This window comes from Oncorhynchus keta, chromosome 4, assembly GCF_023373465.1.
Source record: "Oncorhynchus keta strain PuntledgeMale-10-30-2019 chromosome 4, Oket_V2, whole genome shotgun sequence".
In the NCBI taxonomy this organism is placed as follows: domain Eukaryota; kingdom Metazoa; phylum Chordata; class Actinopteri; order Salmoniformes; family Salmonidae; genus Oncorhynchus; species Oncorhynchus keta.
In genome coordinates this window covers 24372219-24399940 of record NC_068424.1, presented here as the reverse complement: position 1 = coordinate 24399940, position 27722 = coordinate 24372219, and the positions used below count along the sequence as shown (strand labels likewise).

The following is a 27722-nucleotide window of genomic DNA, read 5'->3' as shown; positions in this document are numbered from 1 at the left end:
AGAGAGAGAGAGAGAGAGAGAGAGAGAGATGCTACCTGCTGCCCCCAGTATATCGATACACTGGGGGCAACAGGTAGCCTAGTGGTAAAGAGCGTTGGGCCAGTAACCAAAAGGTTGCTGGTTTGAATCCCCCAGCCGACTAGGTGAAAAAATAATTCTGCCCTTGAGCTAGGCACTTAACCCTAATTGCCCTGGATAAGAGCATCTGCTAAATGACTAAAATGGATCACGACTAACATTGGCTGTGCATGGATTAGCGATAGGTGTTGTGTATTTATAGGTGTCTATAATAAGTAGTGTTCCCTCAACCTGATCCCTAGTCACTTAGCGGTAGTGGGGCTGATTATCCATGCATGCAGGTTCACTGATGTTATTTTTTCCATCTCCTCCACCCTCAATTGTGGAACTTGGTACGATCCCAGCCATATTGACACACTGACACCGTTTGTTTAGGCTAGACCCCGTCCAATCATCTCCTTTAGCCAAGACAGTCATTAACACAATCTTTCCATCTCTGCATCTATAAAACTGTTATTTACGATACCTCTCTTCCTCCCTCACTCCGTTTGACTCTCTCTCAGCAGAGTCTCTCTCTCAGCATCTTCCCTTCTGTACTCTGTTGTCACTGTTGCTAGCTGTCATTCCCAGTCTCTACGAGCAACCCGCTGGGTTGTCATGGTCTAACAGTTTCATCCCCCCGCTGCTGCCAGGCACACGTCCAACTGGGGAACATGGCACCTGCTGGGGAAATGAGTTCCATACTTCCGCTTCCAGCCTATCCTGTCCATCACCTAGTGTCCTTTGTTTGTGCGTTCCAGCTTTAAACGACGCAATTCTAGCTTGGGTACCTAGGCTAGTGTGTCAGTTTTATTTTATTTTATTTGACAATTTAAACACGCAAAATGTTGGACAAACAAGGCAACAGATAAATATACCAAAAAAGTCAAGAGACTTGTTTCCAATGTGGTCTTCTCAATGAGAAGATGAGGTTTCATTGTTGACTTGAACTTGCGTCGTTTTAGTAAACAGACTAGCTATGCTAGCTGCTCTGATAATGATGTGCTTTTTGTGTGAGGCAGATTTAATTAGCATCTTCTATTGTATTATCACATTTGAGGTCAAATGTTAAAGTGAGATATCTGAAACCTCTCAGGTGAGATGTCGGATGAGCAGTTGTGAGGCAGATTTAATTAGCATATTCTATTGTATTATCACATTTGAGGTCAAATGGTAAAGTGAGATATCTGAAACCTCTCAGGTGAGATGTCGGATGAGGAGTTGTCGTTGTAACAAGAAGTATCTCCTCCTCAGTTTTTTCACTGGGATTGCCTTTAGGTAACTGAATGACGATGAGACTCAGATCTTTCACTTTAAAAGTATGCCAAACAAAATCCATTGATTGCAAAGTTAAACAAACCATGCAGGACTACGTCTAACAATTTCCACTGAACATTTTACAAAAACACATTTACTCGAAGAACAGTGCAGATGTTTGGTAACGGAATGACGGTAAAATCTCCCTCAGTTTTTTTGTGTGACCACATTTTCAAAACGCTGTTAAATATCTATTCTGAATGAGGATTTAAAGATGTCTGCCGAAAGAATGGGGTGTCAGCTATGACATGGCACCTTGAGTTTGAAAAAAATCCAACTACAGTAAGTGAAGTGGATTAACACTCGGTAACAGAATGACATCATGGGTCCCTGATCTGTACTATACAGGAATACATAATTATGGATGTCATTATTTTCATGGTGATGTATACTGAATAGGTACACAAAGCTGGAATTATTTACTATTGTCCTTTGCGTGTTTGGGTATTTTTCTACACACTGGTTATTATTGTAATGCTCTTCGCCCGCATTACAGACCAAATCTGTACCAATCATAGAAGTCTATGTTTCACAAGTTTGGACATCACAGTAGAGCACAGTAGAGCACAGTAGAGTGCATTGCAGTAGAGCACATCAAATCAAATCAAATGTATTGACATAGCCCTTCGTACATCAGCTGATATCTCAAAGTGCTGTACAGAAACCCAGCCTAAAACCCCAAACAGCAAGCAATGCAGGTGTAGAAGCACGGTGGCTAGGATCACAGTAGAGTAGAGTTCAATACAGTATAGTTCAGTAGAGCACAGTGCCATACAGTAAATTATACTGTACTCTAATCTAGTGTGCTCTACTGTACTGTACTAAACTGTATTGCAGTACTGTATTGTTCTGACCTATACTCTAGTATACTCTAGTTTTCTTAAATGTCTGTGCTGTGCTGTACTGTGCTCTACTGTATTCTGCTGTTCACACTTGTGAAACAGATGTCTATGATTGGTTCAGATTTGGACTGACCACATTTCAATGTCCATGGACGTCTGGGGTCAGTCCCTTCTCAGTAGGTGAGAGGGCTGGTTACAGTAAATGGAGAGAGAGGGGGCTCATGGGTAGGTTTCAGTAAGAGCCTGGAGAGGTGACATTAACTGGAGAGAATAGAGACGGGGAGAGAGAGAGCGAATGGTTGTTCAGACTGTTTTAACACTCTTGGTTTGACCGCATGACGACAGAAAGATAACAAAATCAATTATGAGCTGAACATAACAGTATGTCAGTGGAAGGGAGGACAGTAGCAGGTGACCCAACTGTGGTTTGTGACTCCAATGAATTCCCATTGTAGCCAATTCAGTTGCAGTCATTTTGTTACTGTTTTTGTTTTTTTACAGATTTGTTAATTAACATCTGACGTGATGTGTTTTAATCACTTTATAAATCATAAACCAAATTGTTATTAGTAAAAAACACTAACCAATTGGTAGGTCTACATTTACTTGCTACTTCTGTGAACTTTCACAATCCTCCGTCCTCACGAGGGAGAGAAATTAGAAATACAGAATGACAAAACTAAGCAACCTTTCTTAAACTTACAGAAGGCAAATAATTCCAATGTTGATATTAGCCGACAGGGGTCTTTATGTCAACATTGTGTTTTGATGTTATTTTTATTATTGTTGTTATTGTTATCCGGTATTCACTGTGTATTCAGTCCTCGTGTCACCATTTCTATCTATCTTTAACTCTGCATTGTTGGAAAAGGACCCGTAAGTAAGCATTTCATTGCTAGTCTACAAAGCATGTGACAAATACCATTTGATTTGATTTATTTCTAATACCTTTTAAGACTTTTTCTGCTATATGTTTTCTATGACACCTTTTACTTCTGTTTGGCCAGAAATCAAAGCCTTTGCTTATTCCTAATATTTAGGATGGAAAATGGTCGAAAAATGTATATATGGTATGACTTAATTTCTCAAGAATATAGACTCGTAACTTTCATTTGACACCAAGTTTGATGTGCTCCTATAAACTTCACATGTTATTGCCCACAGGGATTTTTATGTGGAAATGATCCTTTTCGGAATTTCGAGAAAGACTTGTGTGTGGATGTGTGAACGGTGAGACAAGCTGTGTTTTAACAAATGTCTTGTCAGTTTGTTGCTCAAACTTGATTTCTTAGGTAACTCTGCCTTTGCTAAACATTGAGTGGAATACAAGGTGCTGCTGTGCATGTAATTCCCCATGTAATAGCAAACAATTATTTATTTATTTATGTTATAATTTAGAGAGTAGTGTATGTATACTACAAATAGGGCTGGGCGGTATACCGTATTTTACTAAATACTGGTGTTACGACTTCTACAAATGGTGCGGTGGAGGAGTCAAACGCAGAGAGCAGGTAATATCGTACGTGTATCTATTCATTCCAACAACAGTGGAGACATGGACATGCCAACACTAGGGCGTAAGAAACCACCAGTCCAAAATACACAGGACTAAAACTGTCCGGAAAATAATGCGCATACACTTATACACCAACACCAAAATAACAGAACAAGCCCACACAAATACCCAGCCTACAAACAAACACTAACTCAAAACAGGTGTACCCAATTAAACCCAATAAACAGAAACAAACGGAAAGGGAATCGATGGCAGCTAATAGGCCGGCGACGACGACCGCCGAGCGATGCCCGAACAGGAAGAGGCACCATCTTCGGCGAGATTCGTGACAACCGGTATTGATGCAGGGACCGGTTTGGGTTTTTACTTTATCTTCTATAATGGTATTTGAATGTTTGGAGCCTCGCTGTGCCCACAGACCTAGTCCCACCCCCTGTCACTCAAGGAGCTCATTTGTTGTTGCTTGACCACGAGACACTTTTGTTCAGTCTGCATGGTCAATGCAGCACATGCAACAATGTTGTTTCCACTTTGATCTTAATATAAATCCACAAGCGTTCTATAATTACAATATTCGTTTGTGTTTCTTACATCTGCAAACAGCTAGTTTGTATTTTCTTAGCTGGCTAGCTAAATCTAAGTCGCAATTGCAACATTTGGTTAAAAATAGAGCCTAGTATTTTTGCCCATATCGTGGCAGCGTGGAAATTATTTCAAATGAGTGCAGGAAATGCAGAAATTGATGGAAATGCAGGAAATTATTTTAGGCTGAAGTTGAATTGAACATTATAAAACAGATAAATCAGACTTTAGGGAGCCATCCTAGGGTCACACACTATTCATAAAGCAAATGTAGAACTTTAATTAATTAAAAACATAAAATACCGTCAAATTCCATCATAGCATCAAAAATGTGAAAAATACCATGATATGATATTTTGGCCATATCGCCCAGCCCTAACTACAAAGAGTAGCAACCAAATCTGTGGCAACAAAATATGTTTGAATTGAGTTTTGAGTTTATAAACTAGTTTATAAGCTACTCAAGCAGCTCAGTTGGAAGCGAAGGTATATTTCAGTCCTCGGTGTCGCTTCTCTATCAGTGGTCCACTCTGAGCTCCAACAGGCAGCACTTTGTCACTTTGTCCACCACCCGCTGCCTCCCTCCTCATACTCCTCTTTCTCCTCCTCCTTTTCGCTGACCTTCACTCTCCTCCTCCGCTCTCACTTCTGTGACCACTCTGCCATTCCAACACTCCATCCTGTGTCATCCCCCCCCCCCTCTCCTCTGCCCCTCTCTGCCTCTCCCCTGAAGCTCTTCGGCTAAATGTGTGTCTGCTCTACCAACTCTCTTAGCACTCGTCTAGGAAATACTAACCATCTAGTTATACTTGGATCCAAAAAGGGTTCTTCAAAGGGTTCTCCTATGGGGATATTTATGTTCTAGATAGTACCTTAGTATTCAAGCTTATTGTTATGGTTCGGATTGGGGGAGGGAAAGCCCCATCCTAGATCTCTCCCCAGAATGGATGTCATAAAATGTTATGATGACCTCAACATCCCTTTACACACTGCAGTACTGTCTGAAGTAATGAGGTCAATATCTATACTGTACGCCAGGCATAGATCTCCAATATTTTTGCTTTTCTGGATGGGCAAGTTACATGATGTTAATGGGGTTATACATTGAGTATACAAAACATTAAGAACTCTTTCCATGACATAGACTGACCAGGTGAAAGCTATGATACCTTATTTATGTCACTTGTTAATCAACTTCAATCAGTGTATATGAAGGGGAGGAGACAGGTTAAAGAAGGTTTTTTAAGCCTTGAGACCATTGAGACATTGTGTATGTGTGCCATCCAGAGGGTGAATGGGAAATACAAAAATATTTAAGTGCCTGTGTACAGGGTATGGTAGTAAGTGCCAGGCACACCGGTTTGTTTCGAGAGCTGCAACGCTGCTGGGTTTTTTATGCTCAACAGTTTCCCGTGTGTATCAAGAATGGTCCACCACCCAAAGGACATCCAGCCAACTTGACACAACTGTGGAAAGCATTGGAGTCGACATGGGACAGCATCCCTGTGGAACACTGTCAACACCTTGTAGAGTCCATGCCTGACAAATTGAGGCTTTACTGAGTGCAAAAGAGGGATGCGTGCAAGTCAATATTAGGAAGGTGTTCCTAATGTCTTGTACAGTCAGTGTAAGTGCAGGCTTTGTGGGTTCAGGTGATACTCCAGAGCAAGGCAAGGGGTTATTGATGATAGGTCACTCATTCTGTTTATGTCTGTGTCTTTATGGTTTTGTCTGCTAGTGTCTTACACAGCATCAGCTGAGTGGGATGCAACAGGCATACACAGATAGAAAACAGCTCCATGTCACACACACAATATCACTGCACTGTTGAAGCTAGAAACAAGTATTTCGCTGCACCTGCGATAACATCTGCAAATCTGTGTAAGCGACCAGTAAACTTTGATTTGATACACACACAGTCTTTTATATGCTAGTCATGGGAGTCCCTACGCCCCCTAACCATACGGTGCAGGTCCCCAAGCTATCCACTCACAGATGGACTAAGCGTCGTGAACAGACAACGCTGAGGCCTGGTGAAATATTCAGGCTGCATTGTGTTTCAAGTTTCAAAGTTTATTTGCAACATGTGCAGGATACAACAGGTGTAAAACATTCTTATCTTGAGAGCTCTTTCCCAACAATGCAGTGATAATGATAATAATAATATTAATAATAATGATGAAAGATAATAACATAAAATAGAATAAAAAGAAAAGTAAGACGGGCATATGTGGATGGGCATATGGTCAGTGTGGATAGTCTGTGGGAGAGGGAGAGCAGTAGTCATTAGCCATTTAAAGGATCCAACCCTTTTTTTTTACATTTTCGCCTAAAATGACATGGCCAAATCTAACTGTCTGTAGCTGAGGACCTGAAGCAAGGATATGCATATTCTTGATACCATTTGAAAGGAAACACTTTGAAGTTTGTGGAAATGTGAAATTAATGTAGGAGAATATAACACATTAGATGTAGTAAAAGATAATACAAATTAAAAAATCATTATTTGAAATGCAAGAGAAAGGCCATAATGTATTATTCCAGCCCAGGCACAATTTCGATTTTGGCCACTAGATGGCAGCAGTGTATGTGTGACGTATAGATTGATCCAATGAACCATTGCATATCTGGGGGGGCGTTCCCCTAGAGGTGAACAGTCTTTTGGCCAGGGGATAGAAGTTGTTTAGGAGTCTGTTTGTCTGAGCCTTGATGCACCGGTACTGCCTGACGGACGGGAGCATGGAGAACAGCGCATGTCTCCGGTGGCTGGTGTGTGTGTATTGGTCTGTGTAAGTCATACTGTCTCTTTCCTTCCCTATGAGTTTCACTGGTTTGTCTTTAATCGGCCTCTCTTCTCTTCCTCTGCCTCTCTCAGCCAGAGCCTCATTAGGAGGTGTTTGATAAGCACTACCCCCGGTGACACCCCAGCCTCGCTGCGCCCAAATGGAGCCAGCACACTTAACTGAACAAAGCATACCAGAGTAAAGTTTTCAAACTCTTCATTTTTTTGGTTTCAGGAAGCTTCCCAGGACAGGAAAAAGCTTTTCCTCTCCCCAAACATCTTTTATGATTCTCACATTGTTACAGTTCTGAAGGGGAAGAATTAACACTGGTCTTTGTCAGCAGTTCCCTAGCAGTCATCCTGTGTGTGTGCCTCTATGGTAGGATATCTTCTCCTGGCATACATCTTAATATTTATTTTATTCGACTTAACCATTGTACATACATATCAACTTACATATCAACATTTCCTCACATCTCCTCCCGTAGGTCACCACCAAGCCTTACATTTCATTTCAAGAATGTTTTGTCCAGCGATATCATTTGTAGTGAACCATTAGTACTCGCCAAATTCTTTACATATTTTTTCTTGTTTCACCTTTATTTAACCAGGTAAGCTAGTTGAGAACAAGTCATTTACAACTGCGACTTGGCCAAGATAAAGCAAAGCAGTACGACACAAACAACAACACAGAGTTACACATGGAATAATCAAGCGTACAGTCAATAACACAATAGAAAAAAAGAATGTCGGGTATGCAAATGGTCGGGTGTGCAAATGGCGTGAGGAGGTAAGGCAATAATTAGGCCACAGTAGCGAAGTAATTACAATTTAGCAAATTAACACTGGAGTGATAGAAGAGCAGATGGTGATGTGCAAGTAGAAATACTGGTGTGCAAAAGAGCAGAAAAATCAATAAAAACAATATGGGGATGGGGTAGGTAGATTGGGTGGGCTATTTACTGATGGGCTATGTACAGCTGCAGCGATCGGTTAGCGGCTCAGATAGCTGATGTTTAAAGTTAGGGAGGGAAATATGAGTCTCCTGCTTCAGCGATTTTTGCAATGCGTTCCAGTCATTGGCAGCAGAGAACTGGAAGGAAAGGTGGCCAAAGAGGTGTTGGCTTTGGTGAGATATACCTGATGGAGCGCGTGCTACGGGTGGGTGTTGTTATCATGACCAGTGAGCTGAGATAAGGCGGAGCTTTACCTAGCATAGACTTATAGATGACCTGGAGCCAGTGGGTCTGGTGACAAATATGTAGCGAGGGCCAGCCGACTAGAGCATAGAGGTTGCAGTGGTGGGTGGTATAAGGGGCTTTGGTGACAAAACGGATGGCACTGTGATGGACTGCATCCAGTTTGCTGAGTAGACTAATGGAAGCGATTTTGTAAATGACATCGCCGAAGTCAAGGATCGGTAGGATAGTCAGTTTTACCAGGGTATGTTTGGCGACGTAAGTGAAGGAGGCTTTGTTACGAAATAGGAAGCCAATTCTAGATTTAATTTTGGATTGGAGATGTTTAATATGAGTCTGGAAGGAGAGTTTACAGTCTAGGTATTTGTAGTTATCCACATATTCTAAGTAAGAACAGTCCAGAGTAGTGATGCTAGTCTGTCGGGTGGGTGCGGGCAGCGAACAGTTGAAAAGCATGCATTAGGTTTTAAGAGCAGTTGGAGGCCACGTAAGGAGTGTTGTATAGCATTGAAGCTTGTTTGGAGGTTAGTTAACACAGTGTCCAAAGAAGGGCCAAATGTATACAGAATGGTGTCGTCTGTGTAGAGGTGGATCAGGGAATCACCCGCAGAAAGAGCGACATCGTTGATATATACAGAGAAAAGAGTCGGCCCGAGATATGAACCCTGTGGTACCCCCATAGAGACTGCCCGAGGTCCGGACAACAGGCCCTCCGATTTGACACACTGAACTCTGTCTGAGAAGTAGTTTTGTGAACCAGGCGAGGCAGCCATTTGAGAAACCAAGGCTGTTGAGTCTGCTGATAAGAATACAGTGATTGACAGAGTTGAAAGCCTTGGCCAGGTCGATGAAGACGGCTGCACAGTACTGTCTTTTATCGATGGCGGTTATGATATCATTTTGTACCTTGAGCGTGGCTGAGGTGCAACCGTGACCAGCTCGAAAACCGGATTGCACAGTGGAGAAGGTATGGTGGGGCATGCGCAGATCATAGTTCAATTGGCCAAGGAAATGAACAGTCTTGCAGTCTTTGGGAAAATAGCTGGAAACAGTACCAGTGAAATTGAATTGGTTTTCATCCCACGTTCACTCCAATAGCTATTATTAAAAAGCTCAAAGTGTAAGCTAAGATTTTAATTTTCAACTATTTTACAAGTCAAATGCCACCCTATGTGCGTAGCATAGGGTACAAGCTGTGCCATATGGGAGATTGGATTTGGTCAGGGCCTTGCAGTGTTTTGTCTTTGCCCTCTCTTCCCTTTCCATACCTGGGTGGGAGTTGTTGTTTGTGATCTATCTGTGTTAGTGTGAATGTGTGAGAAAGAGAGGGAGCTATGAGGGAGCGGTAGTGACTGAGAGGAAGCGTGAGAGAGAAAGCTGGCGTGTTGTTACTGTATGTATGTGGCTTTTTCTTCTTCAGACAGTAAGAGCTGGTGGTGCGGGGCCAGCTGGTGGTGCGGGGCCAGCTGGTGGTGCGGGGCCAGCTGGTGGTGTGAGGCCCGCGAAGGGTGTTATGCATGTGTGTCTTTGTGTGTGAGAGAAAGTGAGAGAGAATAAGAGAAGACAGGTTTTTATTGTTGCTTCCCTGGGTTCTCTGGAACAGGTGAATGAATACACATTGCCCCATCGCTAAACACACATAACACACACACACACACACAACACACACACAGTGTGTGATCACAAAATAAACTGGGAGTGAGACACTAAGGAAGTCGATATTGTAATAACAGATAGTGAGCCAAGTTATGGCTTGGCAATTGATACAATAAACCTGTCCCACACGCATACATCTTTGGGCCATTAACGGTTAGAATCGAACTACAGTTCAATACAGAACCTAATTACAATACCATAGTGTAATTTGGACAAGCGGATGTTATTCTTTAAACACTGTTTGTTAGTTCAGTCAAAAACTTAACGCAAAGCAGTGCTTATCTGCCTTAATACCAGTTAGAATTGTCCATTTTGAACCCCACTTGGAATAAGTCAGCTTCTTATTTAAGAGTCACGATACATTGTGCTCAAGGTCTAGATTGACTTGCTGAACGACAGGCAATTATGTGAGCAAAGTCCCGAAGCATTCTCAATGCTGAGACACTTTGTGCTCCGTGTGGATTAGTCCTTGAAGAAGATTTACCGATGACAGCTTCTGTAAAGACCTCCAATAAATGGAATGGAAATGGCAAATGTGTCTAAAATATGTCAAGGCGGAGATACATCAAAGTTATATAAAAACAACACATTTTCAGTGGAAACTTGAATACAACCAGATATAAAGCATGGAGAAATGATAATGGACGTATTATATATTTCTAAGATCATCTTTGAGAACTAACAATCACCAAAATAAAAACAAGACAGTCGGAGAATGTAAAATTCCCAAAATGGCATGAAATGTGGGCCAATATTGATTTTGTTATGTTCGAGTCACTCAGATAGCATAAAAACAAGTCATAAGCCATGGCAAAATGTGTAGAATTGCAGGAAATTTGCTGTAAAACTGCAAAAAAAAATGCTCAGCCCAATAGCAAAATGTGTAGAGTTTGGGGAAATGAGCATTATAACTACACATTTCTCTCCGCCCCATGACAAAATGTGTAGAACTGCAGGAAATTCGCTTAAAAAAAAAAACATTTTGTCTCTGCGACCAAGAAGGCCTAAAAAAAATCTGATCGGAGACCATGCCATTGGCCATGCACACTAACACGTCCCACCAATGCCAGAATCCTAGGGGACCACTGCATCTGAATAGAAAAGAAATACTGCCCTGCTAATTTGAGAATAGCAAACATTCTTCCTCCCAATGTTCTTGTTAGCGGCCTTCAGATGTGTTTTGAGTCAGCCTGAGCAGTCATTAGTCCATGGTTCCCATATAACAAGACAGCTCATCAGAGATGCAGAGAAAAGCGAGGATCAGTGCCAACTTAATTCCACCTTCATACACACACACACACAAATGGCTAGCTAGTTTAGCGGTGCGCGCTAGCAGCATTTGAGCATTTCGATGACTTCACGCACTCTGAGACTTTGAAGTAGTTGTTTCCCTTGCAAAAGGCCGCAGTTTTTGTGGAGCAATAGGTAACGAGGCTGCGTGGGGGACTGTAGTCGATGTTTGCAGCGGGTCCCTGGTTCAAGCCCAGGTTGGTGCCAGGAGCGGGACGGAAGCGATACTGTAACACTTAAATTCAGTGAATGTTACAATGCTAATGTTAAAAGCTACTGTAGCAATATCATAATCACCAAGGCTATGGTGAACTGCTAGTTTTAAAATGATAGCCAAAGCTATGGTGGGCTACTATCTATAGCACAGGGCTCTTCAACCCTGTTCTACCACACCTGATTCTAGTAATTAGCTGGTTGATAATCTGAACAAGGTTAGTTACAACTGGGGTTGGAGCAAAAACCTACATGTCGGTAGTCCTACAGGAATAGGGTTGAAACCCCGTGATTGCCAAGGCTATGTTCAGCTGCTAGCTATAGCGTAATAGCCAACACTATGGTGGGCTGCTAGCTCAAGTTATAGCATACATGGCCCTCCATCCATCTCTCCATGCTACACTATATATACAAAAGTATGTGGACACCTCTTCAAATGAGTGGATTCAGAAATTTCAGCCATACCCGTTGCAGACAGGTGTATGAAATCAAGCACACCGCCATGCCATCGCCATAGACTAACATTGGCAATATAATGGCCATACTGAAGAGCTTTCAATGTGGCACTGTCATGGGATACCACTTTTCCAACAAGTCAGTTCGTCAAATGTCTGCCCTGCTAGAGCTTCCCCGGTCAACTGTAAGTGCTGTTAAATCAAATCAAATCAAATTGTATTTGTCCCATACGCCAAATGAAACAGGTGTATAACTTACCATAAAATGCTTACTTACAAGCCCTTAACTGACAATGCAGATTTCTTTTAAAGTAAGTAAGAAAATATATGAAAAATACAAGTAAAAAGTAACATTATAATATAACAATAACGAGGCTATATACAGGGGGTTCCGGTACCGAGTCAATGTACTCAAGATAATTGAGGTAATGTGTATATGTAGGTAGGGCTATTGTGAAGTGGAAAAGTCTAGGAGCAACAACGGCTCAGCCGCGAAGTGGTAAGCCACACAAGCTCACAGAACAAGATCGCTGAATGCTGAAGTGCGTAGTACATAAAAATCGTTTGTCCTCTGTTGCAACACTCACCACCAAGTTTCAAACTGCCTCTGGAAGAAACGTCAGCACGATAACTGTTTGTCAGGAGCTTCATGAAATGGGTTTCCATTGCCGAGCAGCCGCACACAAGCCTAAGATCACCTTGCGCAATGCCAAGCATCAGCTGGAGTGGTGTAAAGCTCCCCGCCATTGGACTCTGGAACAGTGGAAACGTGTACTCTGGAGTGATGAATCACACTCCATCATCAGGCAGTCCGAAGGACGAGTCTGAGTTTGGCGGATGCCAGGAGAACGCTACCTGCCCCAATTCATAGTGTCAACTGTAAAGTTTGGTGGAGGAGGAATAAGGTTCCGGGGCTGTTTTTCATGGTTCGGGCTAAATCTTAACGCTATGACATTCTCAACAATTCTTTGCTTCCAACTTTGTGGAAACAGTTTGGGGAAGGCCCTATCCTGTTTCAGCATGACAATGCCCCCATGCACAAAGCAAGGTCCATACAGAAATTATTTGTCGAGATCTGTGTAGAAGAACTTGACTGGCCTGAACAGAGCCCTGACCTCAACCCCATCGAACATCTTTGGGATTAATTGGAAGGCCGACTGTGAGCCAGGCCTAATCGCCCAACATCAGTGCCCAACCTCACTAATGCTCTTGTGGCTGAATTGAAGCAAGTCCCTGCAGCAATGTTCCAAAGCTAAGTATTTTATATACATATGTGGTAGAGGAAAGGTGTATGTGTCAGAGAGAGGGGGGAGTTGACAGCTGCTTTGAGCCTGTGAACATCTTCCTTTGAAACAATGCAGAGCCTCATGGGTTGTAATAGGTTTAAATGGCTCCTCCACTGTGAATGCACAAGTTTGCACTAGTCACACACACCACACCACACCAAACCACACACACACACACACACACACACACACACACACACACACACACACACACACACACACACACACACACACACACACACACACACACACACACACACACACACACACACACACACACACACACACGCAAGCACGCGTTCACTCATATCACACACATGCACATACACACTTTGTATCTTCTCTATCATCTTCCTCATCTCCCTCTTCCTCTCATCCTCAGGTCGTAAGTTCATCATTGCCAATGCCCGGGTGGAGAACTGCGCCATCATATTCTGCAACGATGGCTTCTGTGCCATGTGCGGCTACTCGCGGGCTGAGATCATGCAGAAGCCCTGCACCTGCAACTTCCTGTACGGCCCTCACACCAAGCGGCTGGCCATTGCCCAGTTGGCTCAAGCACTGCTGGGCTCGGAGGAGAGGAAAGTGGAGATCAACCTCTACAGGAAGGACGGTAGGATGATACGCTGTGTGTGTGTGTGTCTGTGTGTTTGTGTGTGTGTGTGCTTGCTTTTTCATTGTAAGCTCATTTACTTGTGTGGCTGCCAGCCAAATAGCATTGCACTTCTGTTGTCATTGGAAGAAAAAACTATTTTCTGCCGAATGTGTTCTGTGGAGAAAACTATAGTTGCACGTCTCTGATCACTCTATTGAAGAAAAATATATATATATAAAACGTGACCCCTGTCAATACACAGCTGGTCTCACCTGCTCCCTCTTTCTCCCGTTGTGCTATTTATAAACAAACAAAAGCTTCATAATGTAAGATAATGTGACAAGTGACCTCACTGAGACTCCTAGTAAGGATTTACACTCAGTGTCAGAATAGGTCATTAACAATAAACTGAAACCAAAAGCCTTGTATTTGGTTCAAAGCATTCACTTAGACCTTAACCTCAACAGGAGTTGTGCATCAAGCTTGTGACCATTGAACAAGTTGAAGAAGATGATATCCTAGGAGTAACATGGTCAAGTCATATGGGGTGGCAGGGTAGCCTAGTGGTTAGACTGTTGGACTAGTAACCGGAAGGTTGCAAGTTTAAATCCCTGAGCTGACAAGGTACAAATCTGTCATTCTGCCCCTGAACAGGCAGTTAACCCACTGTTCCTAGGCCGTCATTGAAAATAAGAATTTGTTCTTAACTGACTTGCCTAGTTAAATAAAGGTGGTCTAAGGCACTGCTTCTCAGTGCTAGAGGCGGTCACTACAGACCTTTGGTTGTATCACAACTGTCTGTGATTGGGAGTCTCATAGGGATGTCTGAATTTGTAAATAAGAATTTGTTCTTAACTGACTTGGCTAGTTAAAAGAACATTGACAAAGTTGTCGTGAAGTGTCTGTTATAAAAAGATGTTCTGTGTTTTTCAACATGAAGATCACCTGTACTGGTTGTTTGATCTTGTTCAATCCTGATTACTTCCTGGTAATATGGTCAGGTGCAGCGAAGAAAGACCTTGCAAAGCTGCAGCTGGCTCAAAAAAAGCAGCAATCCTTGACCTTAATGTAATGTGTACGCTAGGATTCGGGAAGCAAGTACAGGGAGTGAATTGAATGAATAACGAAACAAGACAAGAAACACGAGTTGCGTACAGACATGAAACGCCTGGGGAAAGAACCAAAGGGAGTGACAGATATGGCGGAGGTAATCAGGAAGGTGATGGAGTCCAGGTGAGTCTCATGAAGCGCAGGTGCGCGTAACGATGGTGGTAGGTGTGCGTAATAATGAATAAACTGGTGAAGTTGATTGCCGGAGAGGGGGAGCGGGACCGAGACTTAACTGCAAACACAAAACTAGTCGTTCATGATTGAGGGTTGATGATAAATGTACTACTTCTTTTCTAGTCTTTTTAAGGATCATTTGGGTGTTGAAAATGCCTGACTTGTATAATCTATTTGCATACCCTTCAAAACAGTATACATACCCCACCAGACTCGCCTTGTGGGTTTCTTCACAGTACCCAAACCAAAAACAGATTTAATGCCTCGCTCAGTTATGTATAGAGCCATGCGGTCGTGGAATGCGCTGCCTGCCACCAGATGTTACTTTAGCTTTAAAAAACGAATTAAATAACATTATTTCACAGCACCTCTCCTCTTTCTAAAAATCAAATAAGAATATGTATATATGAATAGTAGTATTTTTGTTGTCTCTTTCCTATATATAACTCTTATTTAAAACATTTTATTTAATCTAATATCTTATGTTGATCTTGTCTATTACTGTGCTGTATTTTGTCATGTATTTGTACATTTTATGTGGACCCCAGGATGAGTAGCTGCTGCATGTGTAGTAGATTATTGGGATTATAATAAACTAAACTCCAAGTATCGGAATGCTGTTACGGTAGTAGAGCTAACTCCCTGGGTGAGATCCAGGGATACTGTATGTCGAACATTTTCCACCTGTGGAAAGAGCTGCCGTTGGAAAGAGGAGCAAAAGAGAAAGCAAGACTGACGAACAGAGAGGAGAGAGATACGGTATAGGTGATGAAAGAGAGAAGAACAGAAAGGAGTGGTATTTCTCAGTTCCTCTCCTAGCATTATGTGTGAGGATTAAGAGGAGAGCCAGCTGTATCTGTAGCAGCAGAGAGTTACATGACACCAGATGTTTGCTCTCAGCTGATAACTCACATTCTCTTGAGTGCTGCACCGGGCCACCCCTAGTCCACCAATCAGACTTTCCACTGTTTATACTCAAGAGTTATCGGTTTCGCTTGTATACACAACTCCCCCCTTAGCCTGCAATGGATGGAGAAAGAACCTCGTAATTCGTGTTTGTATTACTGTGTGTATGTGTGTGTATTGTGCTGACCCTCTAGTGCCCTACTCTGTTTCCAGTAGTTGCTACAATGCTAATGATAACAGTCAGCTACAATAGTATGACTCATTCCTACACTCAAACTGTATAGGCTCTAGAAAGTGATAAGAGTTCTAAGAGAGTGTTGACAGCTGCTATCAACTGCTCCGATGAGGCTGGTCCTGTCCATCTAAATGTGGAGAGTATCAAAGTACATTTCCAATCTGGAACATTGTCAAGTGGGAGGTGTGTTTGTACTGTCACCAGGGAGACCGTCAAGAGGCTCTCTGCGTCGCCAGGGTTACCCAGGTCCCATGTGATTGGGGGAACACAAGAGGGAGTCCCAGCCCTCCCCTTGGGCCCACTCTCCCTCCCTCCCTTCTCTCTTCAGTGTCTGATAGTCTTAGGACTGAGTCAATATGCGTTTTCAGGGGCAGGCCAGATACTCAATCTCTCACCTCTGATAGGTCAACGGGTCTCCCTCGGCTCATCAGAAAGTCACGATCGAAACCCAACACACCCTGGGACCTCATACATAAGGCATGGTGTGGAAATGCAACGCCTCCTCCCTCCTTGTTCAAAGGAAAGAGTGAGGTGACAGAAAGGGGGAAGGAGGAGGGGATGGGACGGGTAGTGCAGCGATACCCTGCTCCATTCATCTAATGCTGCTCTCTGGCATTAGCCTTCACAATGATGGATTAGCCTTTCTCTCAGGCTCAATTGCCCAACGCCGGTCTGACCGCCACTTAATCATTTTTTCCAGGTAAACTCCGCCACCACTGGTACAGAAGTGGGGAGTTGGGGGACAGTGCAGAGTTGTACATCAGCGCTTGTTTCCCGTCAGCACACGGTCCTCTAACAGTCTCTCAATTTCAAAGAATCTGGACCTCTCGACTCAAGGCCACTGTGATCTGTTTTTTTACAGACTGTTGCCTTTTCTGTCCCAGCTCTGTTCCAGTTCTAGAAGTGTAAACCGAAGCAGGTTGAAATAGACACAGACTCCCTGCTCTTGCTCTCAGTAAGCTACACTCAGACTGCCAGTCTCTTTGTGTGTGCCTGTTATCTCAGAGATCTGAGGCCTCCAGGGAGCAGGTACATGTTGCAGTCTGTGTCTCTGCATGGTAGCCCCCAGCAGCCCCCTGCTCATTGCCCACATCCGGACTCTGATTGGCCAGGAATGAGTGCCAAGGGGGCCCATAAATAGCCCACATTTCTTTTAGTAACTCTGCATGCAGGCCTTCTGCAGCACCTGCCCTTTTTATGCTCCACTGGCTGGGCCAATCAGAGGCATCCCCCCTGGTTTCGGTAATGGTACCCACTCATCTTTGGTACCCCTCATATTATTCAGAATTGAGTTTTTTTCTCTCCATTTAGCTGACAAAGACACACAAATCATGTGTGGCTATAGATGTCCGTTCCACCTCCTCTTTGGAGTGGCTATCTGGAGTCATCTGAGATGACAGCTACAGTAAGCAGGCTTGTATGGGAGTCTTGGAGACACCAGGTGTCTATTTGAGCCTAGAGCTCAGTCTCAGATGGCTGACAATAGCTTAAAGCCCCGGGCCTCTTCATGTGATTGCTTAGCAGCCGCAGGTAAGGAGTGTGCTCAAAACTGGCCCTGAAGTACTTGCTTTTTTATGGAGATGACCTCCACGGCTGAATCAAACCACTAAAAGGCCCACTGAAAATCAACGCCGTTATAAATGGCCCACACCATAAATTATCCTCATAATTAGAGATGTACACTGCAAAGCTTCTCAAGGCTCCTGCATCAATTTCTTATCATGTTTATTTTTCATGTTTAAAAGGCAAGTAGTTATTGCATTGGTTTCTTTCATCACACACCAGGTCTTGAAAAAGAGATTACATGCAGGTGCTTGTAGAACAGAATGCAGCATTAATGACAGTGGAATGCAACTTGTTGCAGGTTTATATGGTGCTGGTAATGTGTGATTCTAAATTTAGTTCAGAATATAAAATAGCACCTAGTTTTTTTTACCTGGTGTTTTATCTTTATTGCCTGTCAATTCAAATGTGTGGCTTGATTCTCTCTCTCTGTTTTGGCTTCAACAATAAGTACCTCTGTTTTCTCTTGGTTTAGCTAGAGGAAGTTGTGAACCATCAAAGTATTTCAATCACGAAACATTTAAATCACTAATACAAAATATATAGCATTAGCCCATTGCTGTCATTTGTTTCTTTAGCCAAATTAAGTTCATTTTGTGTTTGCTGCCATATAATAGAATTACCGTTAGGCCTATAGGGCTACTCACACTCAAACCATGAAAAGGAAAACACAAAAAGAGCTGCAAAACTTCATTTAATGGCCCAATATAATAATCTGGACATATTGTCCCTATAAACAATGAGTTGAATTAGGCCTACTTTTGATAGTACCGTAATAAAGTTAGTAACTTTTGTAAAGGTTTGGAGTCAGATAGCTTTTTGGCTTAGCTATGCAGGCCTATAGATCAAATGAAATCAAATTTTATTTGTCACGTGCCAAATACAAAAGTTGTAGACCTTAATGTGAAATGCTTAGTTATACAAGCCCTTAACCAACAATGCAGTTCAAGAAATAGAATTAAGAAAATATTTACTAAATAAACTAAAGTATCATTTTTTTTAAAGAACACAATAAATAACAATAACGAGGCTATATATAGGGAGTACCAGACCCGAGTCAATGTGCATTGGTGCGGGTTACTCGAGGTAATTTGTACATGTAGGTAGGGGTAAAGTGACTATGCATAGATAATAAACAGCGAGTAGCAGTGTAAAAACAAAGGGGGGTCAATATAAATAGTCCAGTTGCCATTTGATGAATTGTTCACCAGTCTTATGGCTTGGGGTTGAAGCTGTTAATGAGCCTTTTGGTCCTAGACTTGACGCTCCGGTACTGCTTGCCATGTGGTAGCAGAGAGAATAGTCTATGACCTGGGTGACTGGAGTCTTTGACAGTTTTTGGGGCCTTCCTCTGACACCGCCTAGTATATACAGTAGGTCCTGGATGGCAGGAAGCTTGGCCCCAGTGATGTACTGGGCCGTACGCACTACCCTCTGTAGCACCTTACAATCAGATGCCGAGAAGTTGCCATACCAGGCAATGATGCAACCGGTCAGGATGATCTCGATGGTGCAGCTGTATAACTATTTCAGGATCTGGGGACCCATGCCAAATCTTTTCAGTCTCTTGAGGGGGAAAAGGTGTTGTCCTGCTCTCTTCTCGAGTGTCTTGGTGTGTTTTGACCATGATAGTTTGTTGGGGATGTGGACACAAGGAACTTGAAACTCTCAACCCGCTCCACTACAGCCCCATCAATGTTAATGGGGGCCTATTCGGCCCGCCTTTTCCTACAGTCCACGATCAGCTCCTTTGTCTTGATCACATTGAGGGAGAGGTTGTTGTCCTGGCACCACACTGCCAGGTCTCTGACCTCCTCCTTATAGGCTGTCTCATTGTTGTCGGGGATCAGGCCTACCACTGTTGTGTCATCAGCAAACTTAATGATGGTGTTGGAGTCGTGGGTGAACTGGGAGTACAGGAGAGGACTAAGCACACATCCCTGAGAGGCCCCATTGTTGAGGATCAGCGTGGCAGATGTATTGTTGCCTACCCTTACCACCTGGGGACGGCCCGTCAGGAAGTCCAGGATCCAGTTGCAGAAGGAGGTGTTTAGTCCCAGGGTCCTTAGCTTAGCGATGAGCTTTGTGGGCACTATGATGTTGAACAGCATTCAATGAACAGCATTCTCACATTGGTGTTCCTTTGTCCAGGTGGGAAAAGGCAGTGTTGAGTGCAATAGAGATTGCATCATCTGTGGATCTGTTAGGGCGGTATGCAAATTCTTTGTTTTTTTGTTGTTGGTGACGTCGGTGTGGATTCCGGCGCCGATGGAACCGGAGGTGCCTAAGCCAGCCCATTGGGCTTCTACGCCCTGGCTGGCTCGAGAGGTTTCCTTGCCTCGGCTGGCTCGGCGGCTTCCCATCCCACGTCACTCTCCATCGGATGATCGGGCTCCCTCTCTGCAGCGGGATCGCCTAGCGTTTTGCCTCAGCCGGATCGCCAGGCTCCCATGCCTCAGCCGGCTTGCCAGGTTTACACACTCCTGCCGGTTCGTCGGGCTTCCTCGCCCCAACCGGCTTGCCCAGCGCCCATGTCACGGCCGGGTGGCGTCCCAAGAAAGGGAGGGGCACTGTCACGTCTGCTCCCGCTCTTCCCTCCCCCTGGCGCTTGAGGACGCCAGGTTGCCCTGCATCACTCACTCCTGCAATCCATCACGCACACCTGCTTTCCCTCGTCACACTCATCAGCGATATTGAACTCACCTGGACTCATTCATCACCTGTTTATTTCCTCCCCTATATTTGTCAGTTCCCCACGGCTGTATTGTAATGTTTTTGTCTTTAGTATTAGTTTGCTGACGCTGTTCCTGTCTCATACCATGTCCGTTATTTATTAAATATTTTACTACCCGTACCTGCTTCGTCTCTCCAGCATCATTCCATGTGACATATTTATATTTTAAATATTAATATCATACAGTAGACGCCTAAGCCAATAGGCGAATGCATGCAATGCCCTGATGCATTTAGTGCTCCAATCTCTGACAACTGAAACATGAGGGGGACAATTATTGTTTTAGGAAAGTAAAATCCAATAAAACATTTTTAATATGCAACACATCAAAACAACAAATATATATATATAACATGTTTTATAGGCAGTTAAGAACACGTAACTGTGGATCATTAGGCAGATCTGAACGGGTTTCTCGGATCCGAAACAGCACAGGTCTTTTTGGGTCTGTTTTTCCACGGGCCTTTTCAGAATGGGTCTGACAGTCCTCAGATCAATCCAACTTTTTGGACCCGTGAAGACTTCTACTGTAGTGTGCATGTGTCCTAACATCCACGGTTAGACATCAACAGCACTATTTGTAAGAGTATGTACACATGGGAGCAAACACAGAAGCACACTGAGTGCCTTTCTGAACTACCAAAGTCAAGCTGAACGCGCCAAAGAAGAAATAACTACAGGTAGGCATATATGCAGGTGATTGTAAGCCTATATACATATAATTATCCACTATTTTTACGCCAACACAATTGGGCCTTTAAATAAATAAAATCTCATTGAATTGAATTTAGCATAACCCAATAAACCACAGTGCTACAATCACGATGAGTTCCCACTGTGCTAGCAGACTAGACCCAGGCGGTGTTATTGTGGTGTATGGTTTTCTCCTCTTTTGTTGACACCCGAATAATGAATCATGACAAGGCGCTGTGTGATAGCCGCGCTGCCGTGTGTCTGCCTCATTACACACTCAATGTACTGTGGTTGTGCGTGTGTGTGTGTTGGTGTGTGTGTGTGTGTGCCCACTCCACCAGCCTCTCTCTCTCCGCAGGCCCAGGGAACCAGCTACACAAACAATCCCAACGGTTCACTTAACAACCTCTACACACATACAGCACATTAGATTATACATGCATGCACACACTGCAAGTACACACTTGTGTATGCATGCACGTGTGTTCTAATGACACGCACGGCACATGCACCTGTGATTAACTTTGCTTTCACTGCACACACACACACACACACACACACACACACACACACACACACACACACACACACACACACACACACACACACACACACACACACACACACACACACACACACACACACACACACACCTCTTGTTTCAGCAAACAACATGGTGCCAAAGTAAAGCTGAAAGAGCTAGTTTATGAGTCTGACAGGCGGTTGGATCATTTAACCCAATTATTATTATTACTACAATAATTATTCAAAAGTAAGGGGTTCTTCTACATATAAGATCATAGGAAATCCCAGGACATACAGTCCATTCCAAAGTATTCAGAACTCTTCCCCTTTTCCACATTTTGTTACGTTACAGCCTTATTCAAAAATGGATTGAATTCATTTTTCCCTCATCAGTCTACACACATTACCCCATAAAATGTAACATATGTATAATTTTTTAATTAAAAAAAACAAACATATTTACATAAGTATTCAGACCCTTTGCTATGAGACTCCATATGTAGTTCAGGTGCATCCTGTTTCCATTGATCATCCTTGAGATGTTTCTACAACTTTATTGGACATGATTTGGAAAGGCACACACCTGTCTATATAAGGTTCCACAGTTGACAGTGCATGTTAGAGCAAAAACCAAGCCAGGATTGGGCACAGATCTGTTGAAAGGTACCAACACATTTCTGCAGCGTTGAAGGTCCCCATCATTCTTCAATGCAAGAAGTTTGAGACCACCAAGACTCTTCCTAGAGCTGCCCGCCCAGCCAAACTGACAATCGGGGGAGAGGGGCCATGGTCAGGGAGGTGACCAAGAACCTGATGGTCACTCTGACAGACCTCCAGAGTTCCTCTATGGAGATGGGAGAACCTTCCAGAAGGACAACCATCTCTGCAGCACTTCACCAATCAGGACTTTATGGTAGAGTGGTCAGACGGAAGCCACTCCTCAGTAAAAGACACATGACAGCCAGCTTGGAGTTTGCCAAAAGGCACCTAAAGGACTCTCAGACAATGAGAAAGAAACAAGAGTCTCTGAATGTCCTTGAGTGGCCCAGCCAGAGCCCGAACTTGAACCCGATCGACCATCTCTTAAGAAACCTGGAAATAGCTGTGCAGCGACGCTCCCCATCCAACCTGACAGAGCTAGAGAGGATCTGCATAGAAGAATGTTAGAAACTCCCCAAATACAGGTGTGCCAAGCCTGTAGCGTGTCTGAATACTTATGTAAATGTGATATTTATTGAATTTTTTATTTTAATACATTAACAAAAAATATATAAATCAACTATTTTTGCTTTGCCATTGTGTATTGTGTGTAGACAAATGAGGGAAAAAACAATTTAATCTATTTTAGAATAAGGCTGTAACGTAACAAAATGTTGTTGGTTTTTTTGCATTGACATTTGTCAAGGAAACTCATGAAGGCAACTGTTTATGTCAGATTGTTGTGTGTTTTACCTTTAGCCCTGGTTGTCCTGAAAAGAAAATGGTAAAACTAAATATAAGGGCTGGGTATGCAGATAAATTAAAGTCCGATAAATGAACAGCTGATTTTTGCTGGGTTCTCGGGACTGATAGGGTTAACATTCGACGGGTGAGGACAGGGGTTGTGTCCCAGGTGTGGCGGGAAGCCATGCTTCATCTCGTATCTGTCTGTCTTCATCGAAGTGAGCATGTGTGTATCTCTCTCTCTCTCTCTCTCTCTCTCTCACAAGCCTCTGGGTTTTCACCTAATGACAGCTGCAGACTCTTCCTGTATATGCAAATACCCCACACTCTAACTCTCGTTTTGAATATGCAAATAATCAGAACCATCTCACAAACTGAAAGATTTGAGTGGTAGTATTACTATAATGATGGCTGAGGACTTGATACCAGCATATCCACTCCCCCGATACTAATGTTTAAACAACATTGTAATAATGTTCAAATATCATAATGTTAGGAGATGTCAATCCCCTTGAAATTGTTGTTAACCTAGCTACCTGAACAATGTCAACTGACACTGCAACCACAGTTGTAGTGTAATGAATACTCAGGGAGAAAAAGGTGTAGATTCAGACTGTAATGAGTTTCCTCCTCTTCTTCCGAAGAGGAGAGGCGAAACGGATCAGAGGACCAATACGCGGCGTGGTAATTGTCCATGGTACTTTTTAATGCTTTAAGGTACACATGAACAAACTAACAAAAACAAGAAATGTGAAAACTCAAAAACAGTCCTATCTGGTGCACACACAGAGACAGGAACAATCACCCACAAACACACAGTGAAACCCAGGCCACCTAAGTATGATTCTCAATCAGAGACAACTAATGACACCTGCCTCTGATTGAGAACCATACTAGGCCGAAACATAGAAATAACCACAACATAGAAAAACAAACAGACTGCCCACCCAACTCACGCCCTGACCATACTAACTAAATACAAAAACACAGGAAATAAAGGTCAGAACGTGACAGTACCCCCCAAGGTGCGGACTCCGGCCGCAAAACCTTGACCTATAGGGGAGGGTCTGGGTGGGCGTCTGTCCGCGGTGGCGGTTCTGGCGCGGGACGCGGACCCCACTTCACCATTGTCTTAGTCCGCTTTATTGTCCGCCTCCGTGGCTTTCTCACCATGGCAACCCCTCTCAATGACCCCACTGGACAGAGGGGCAGCTCGGGACAGAGGGGCAGAAGCTCTGGACAGAGGGGCAGGGGCTCTGGCGCCTCTGGGCTGAGGGGCTCTGGCGCCTCTGGGCTGAGGGGCTCTGGCGCCTCTGGGCTGAGGGGCTCTGGCGCCTCTGGGCTGAGGGGGCTCCGGCAGCGGCGCCGGACAGGCGGGAGGCTCCGGCAGCGGCGCTGGACAGGCGGGAGGCTCCGGCAGCGGTGCCGGACAGGCGGGAGGCTCCGGCAGTGGCGCCGGACAGGCGGGACGCTCCGGCAGCGGCGCCGGACAGGCGGGAGGCTCCGGCAGCGGCGCCGGACAGGCGGGACGCTCCGGCAGTGGCGCCGGACAGGCGGGACGCTCCGGCAGTGGCGTCGGACAGGCGGGACGCTCCGGCAACGGCGCCGGACAGGCGGGAGGCTCCGGCAGCGGCGCCGGACAGGCGGGAGGCTCCGGACAGGCGGGAGGCTCCGGCAGCGACGCCGGACAGGTGGGAGGCTCCGGCAGCGGCGCCGGACAGGCGGGACGCTCCGGCAGCGGTGCCGGACAGGTGGGAGCACCTGCAGGGAGGAGACTGAGAGACAGCCTGGTGCGTGGGGCTGCCACAGGAACTACCAGGCTGGGGAGACTTTCAGGAGGCTTGGTGTTAGGAGGAGCCTGAAAGACCGGGCTGTGGGGGAGCACTGGAGCTCTGGTGCGCAACCTTGGCACCACTTCCCCAGGCTGGACAACTACTCGAGCCCGGACCCTCCAGAGTGCAGGCACAGGTTGAACCGGGCTGTGGGTAAGCACGGGAGATCTAGTGCTTACTACACGCACCTCTCCCCTAGGCTCCACTCCCACAGTTGCCCGGTACGAGCGGAGCGCAGGCAGAGGACGCACTGCACCCTCCCAGCGCCCGGAGACACAGCACGCAGAGCCGGCGCAGGATAACCTGGACCAAGACTGCGTACCGGCGACCAGACCCGCTGAGCAGGCACCATACGCCCTGGCTCAATGCCCACACTCGCATGGCACTTTCGGGGCTGCCCTATAGCGCACCGGGCTATGGACACGCACTGGCGACACCGTGCGCTCAACCGCATAACACGGTGCCTGACCAGTAATGCGCTGCTTATCATAAGCACGAGGAGTGAGCTCAGGTCTGCTACCTGGCTTAGTACCACACCTCGTGTGCCCCCAAAAAAAAAATTTGGGGCTGCCTCTCGTACTGCCGTGCTGGCTCCTCATATTGCCGCCGCTCAGCTTTCGCTGCCTCAAGCTCTGCTTTGGGGCTGCGATTTTCCCCAGCCCGTGCCCAGGGTCCCTCTCCGTTCAGTATCTGCTCCCATGTCCAGGAGTCCTGTGATGGTGGCCTCTGTTGTTGATGCTGCTGCTGCTGTCGTCGCTGTCCTTTACCACGCCGCTTGGTCCGATTTTGGTGGGTGATTCTGTAATGAGTTTCCTCCTCTTCTTCCGAAGAGGAGAGGCGAAACGGATCAGAGGACCAATACGCGGCGTGGTAATTGTCCATGGTACTTTTTAATGCTTTAAGGTACACATGAACAAACTAACAAAAACAAGAAATGTGAAAACTCAAAAACAGTCCTATCTGGTGCACACACAGAGACAGGAACAATCACCCACAAACACACAGTGAAACCCAGGCCACCTAAGTATGATTCTCAATCAGAGACAACTAATGACACCTGCCTCTGATTGAGAACCATACTAGGCCGAAACATAGAAATAACCACAACATAGAAAAACAAACATAGACTGCCCACCCAACTCACGCCCTGACCATACTAACTAAATACAAAAACACAGGAAATAAAGGTCAGAACGTGACACAGACGCAGATGTTTAGTAAACCTTCACAGAAGGCAGAAACCATGGTCGCAGGCAGGCAATGGTCAAACACAGGTAGGCAGTCAAAAACAAACACTACCTCACAACCATATGAACAGAATGAACTGAACTAAATAGGGAGCTGATGAGAAACGAACACAGGTGAAATCAATGAACAAAAATGACAGACAGAGCTTCGTTCCAGAAAACAAAGAAACAGGGCTTTATTCCAGAAAACAAAGAAACAGGGCTTCGTTCAAGAACACAAAGAAACAGGGCTACGTTCAAGAACACAAAGAAACAGGGCTACGTTCAAGAACACAAAGAAACAGGGCTACGTTCAAGAACACAAAGAAACAGGGCTACGTTCAAGAACACAAAGAAACAGGGCTACGTTCAAGAACACAAAGAAACAGGGCTACGTTCAAGAACACAAAGAAACAGGGCTACGTTCAAGAACACAAAGAAACAGGGCTACGTTCAAGAACACAAAGAAACAGGGCTACGTTCAAGAACACAAAGAAACAGGGCTACGTTCAAGAACACAAAGAAACAAAGGGCTAAAGAAACAGGGCTTCAAGAACACAAAGAAACAGGGCTACGTTCAAGAACACAAAGAAACAGGGCTACGTTCAAGAACACAAAGAAACAGGGCTACGTTCAAGAACACAAAGAAACAGGGCTACGTTCAAGAACACAAAGAAACAGGGCTACGTTCAAGAATACAAAGAAAAAGAACACATGGTTGACTAAGAAAAGAAAAGCAGACCCTTACATGTAGTTGTTCAACATTCCCTGCACCACTCAATCCAAGTTGAATATTTTACTTTATTGCAAAGCAGCATGCCCCCTCAGTCTCTAACCCCTCCCCTCTCAAAAACAACATTATCATGCAGATCAACTGGTCTTCATGCATATCCTGCATCTCATGAATGTCTCTCCAACTCGCTCCTGTTTGGAGTAGTGTGTGCGCGTGTGCGTGCTTGCTAATTTGCAGTTTGCACAGTGTACCTAAATGTGTGTACCCACATTAAAAAAATACTATATTGTATATATGTCTAAATATAATATAGTATATTATGGTCTAAATACTGTACTCTATTTCTATTTAGCAGACTTTCCTGTAGTATACTATAATATTCACTGTACTGCGTTTGCAGACATGATTGTAGTATACTGTAGTAATCACTGTAGTGTTTTCACCGACATGACTAGTATATTGTAGTAACCCCTGCCAACTCGGATTAGCTGAAATGGCACAACTACCAGACTACGCCAGTTACTGTTTAATGAGGAGAACAACTCCACCAAAACACAAGACACACAGGTTCGTGACAAGCCACCTATTGAGTTGGTCAACAGACCAGACAACACCTTTGAAAAATATTTTGTTTTTATTACTGTAACAACTGTAACATCTGAACGTTAGACAGGTTCTAGGCCCATTATCAGAGCGATGGTAACTCACCAGCATTATGACGAGGAATACGACTTTCCCAAATTGGATCCTTTGTTTGT

The 27722-nt window shown here is 44.4% G+C and overlaps 1 protein-coding gene across 2 annotated transcripts in view; it reads left to right on the top strand.

Moving 5' to 3' along the window:
• Nucleotides 1-27722, top strand: part of kcnh2b (potassium voltage-gated channel, subfamily H (eag-related), member 2b) — a 306518-nt gene that overhangs the window by 19352 nt on the left and 259444 nt on the right. For both annotated transcript variants that reach the window (XM_052504628.1, XM_052504633.1), the window contains one exon: nucleotides 13578-13808. In XM_052504628.1, the coding sequence (XP_052360588.1) occupies nucleotides 13578-13808 (231 nt within the window). The remainder of the gene's footprint in view (nucleotides 1-13577; nucleotides 13809-27722) is intronic.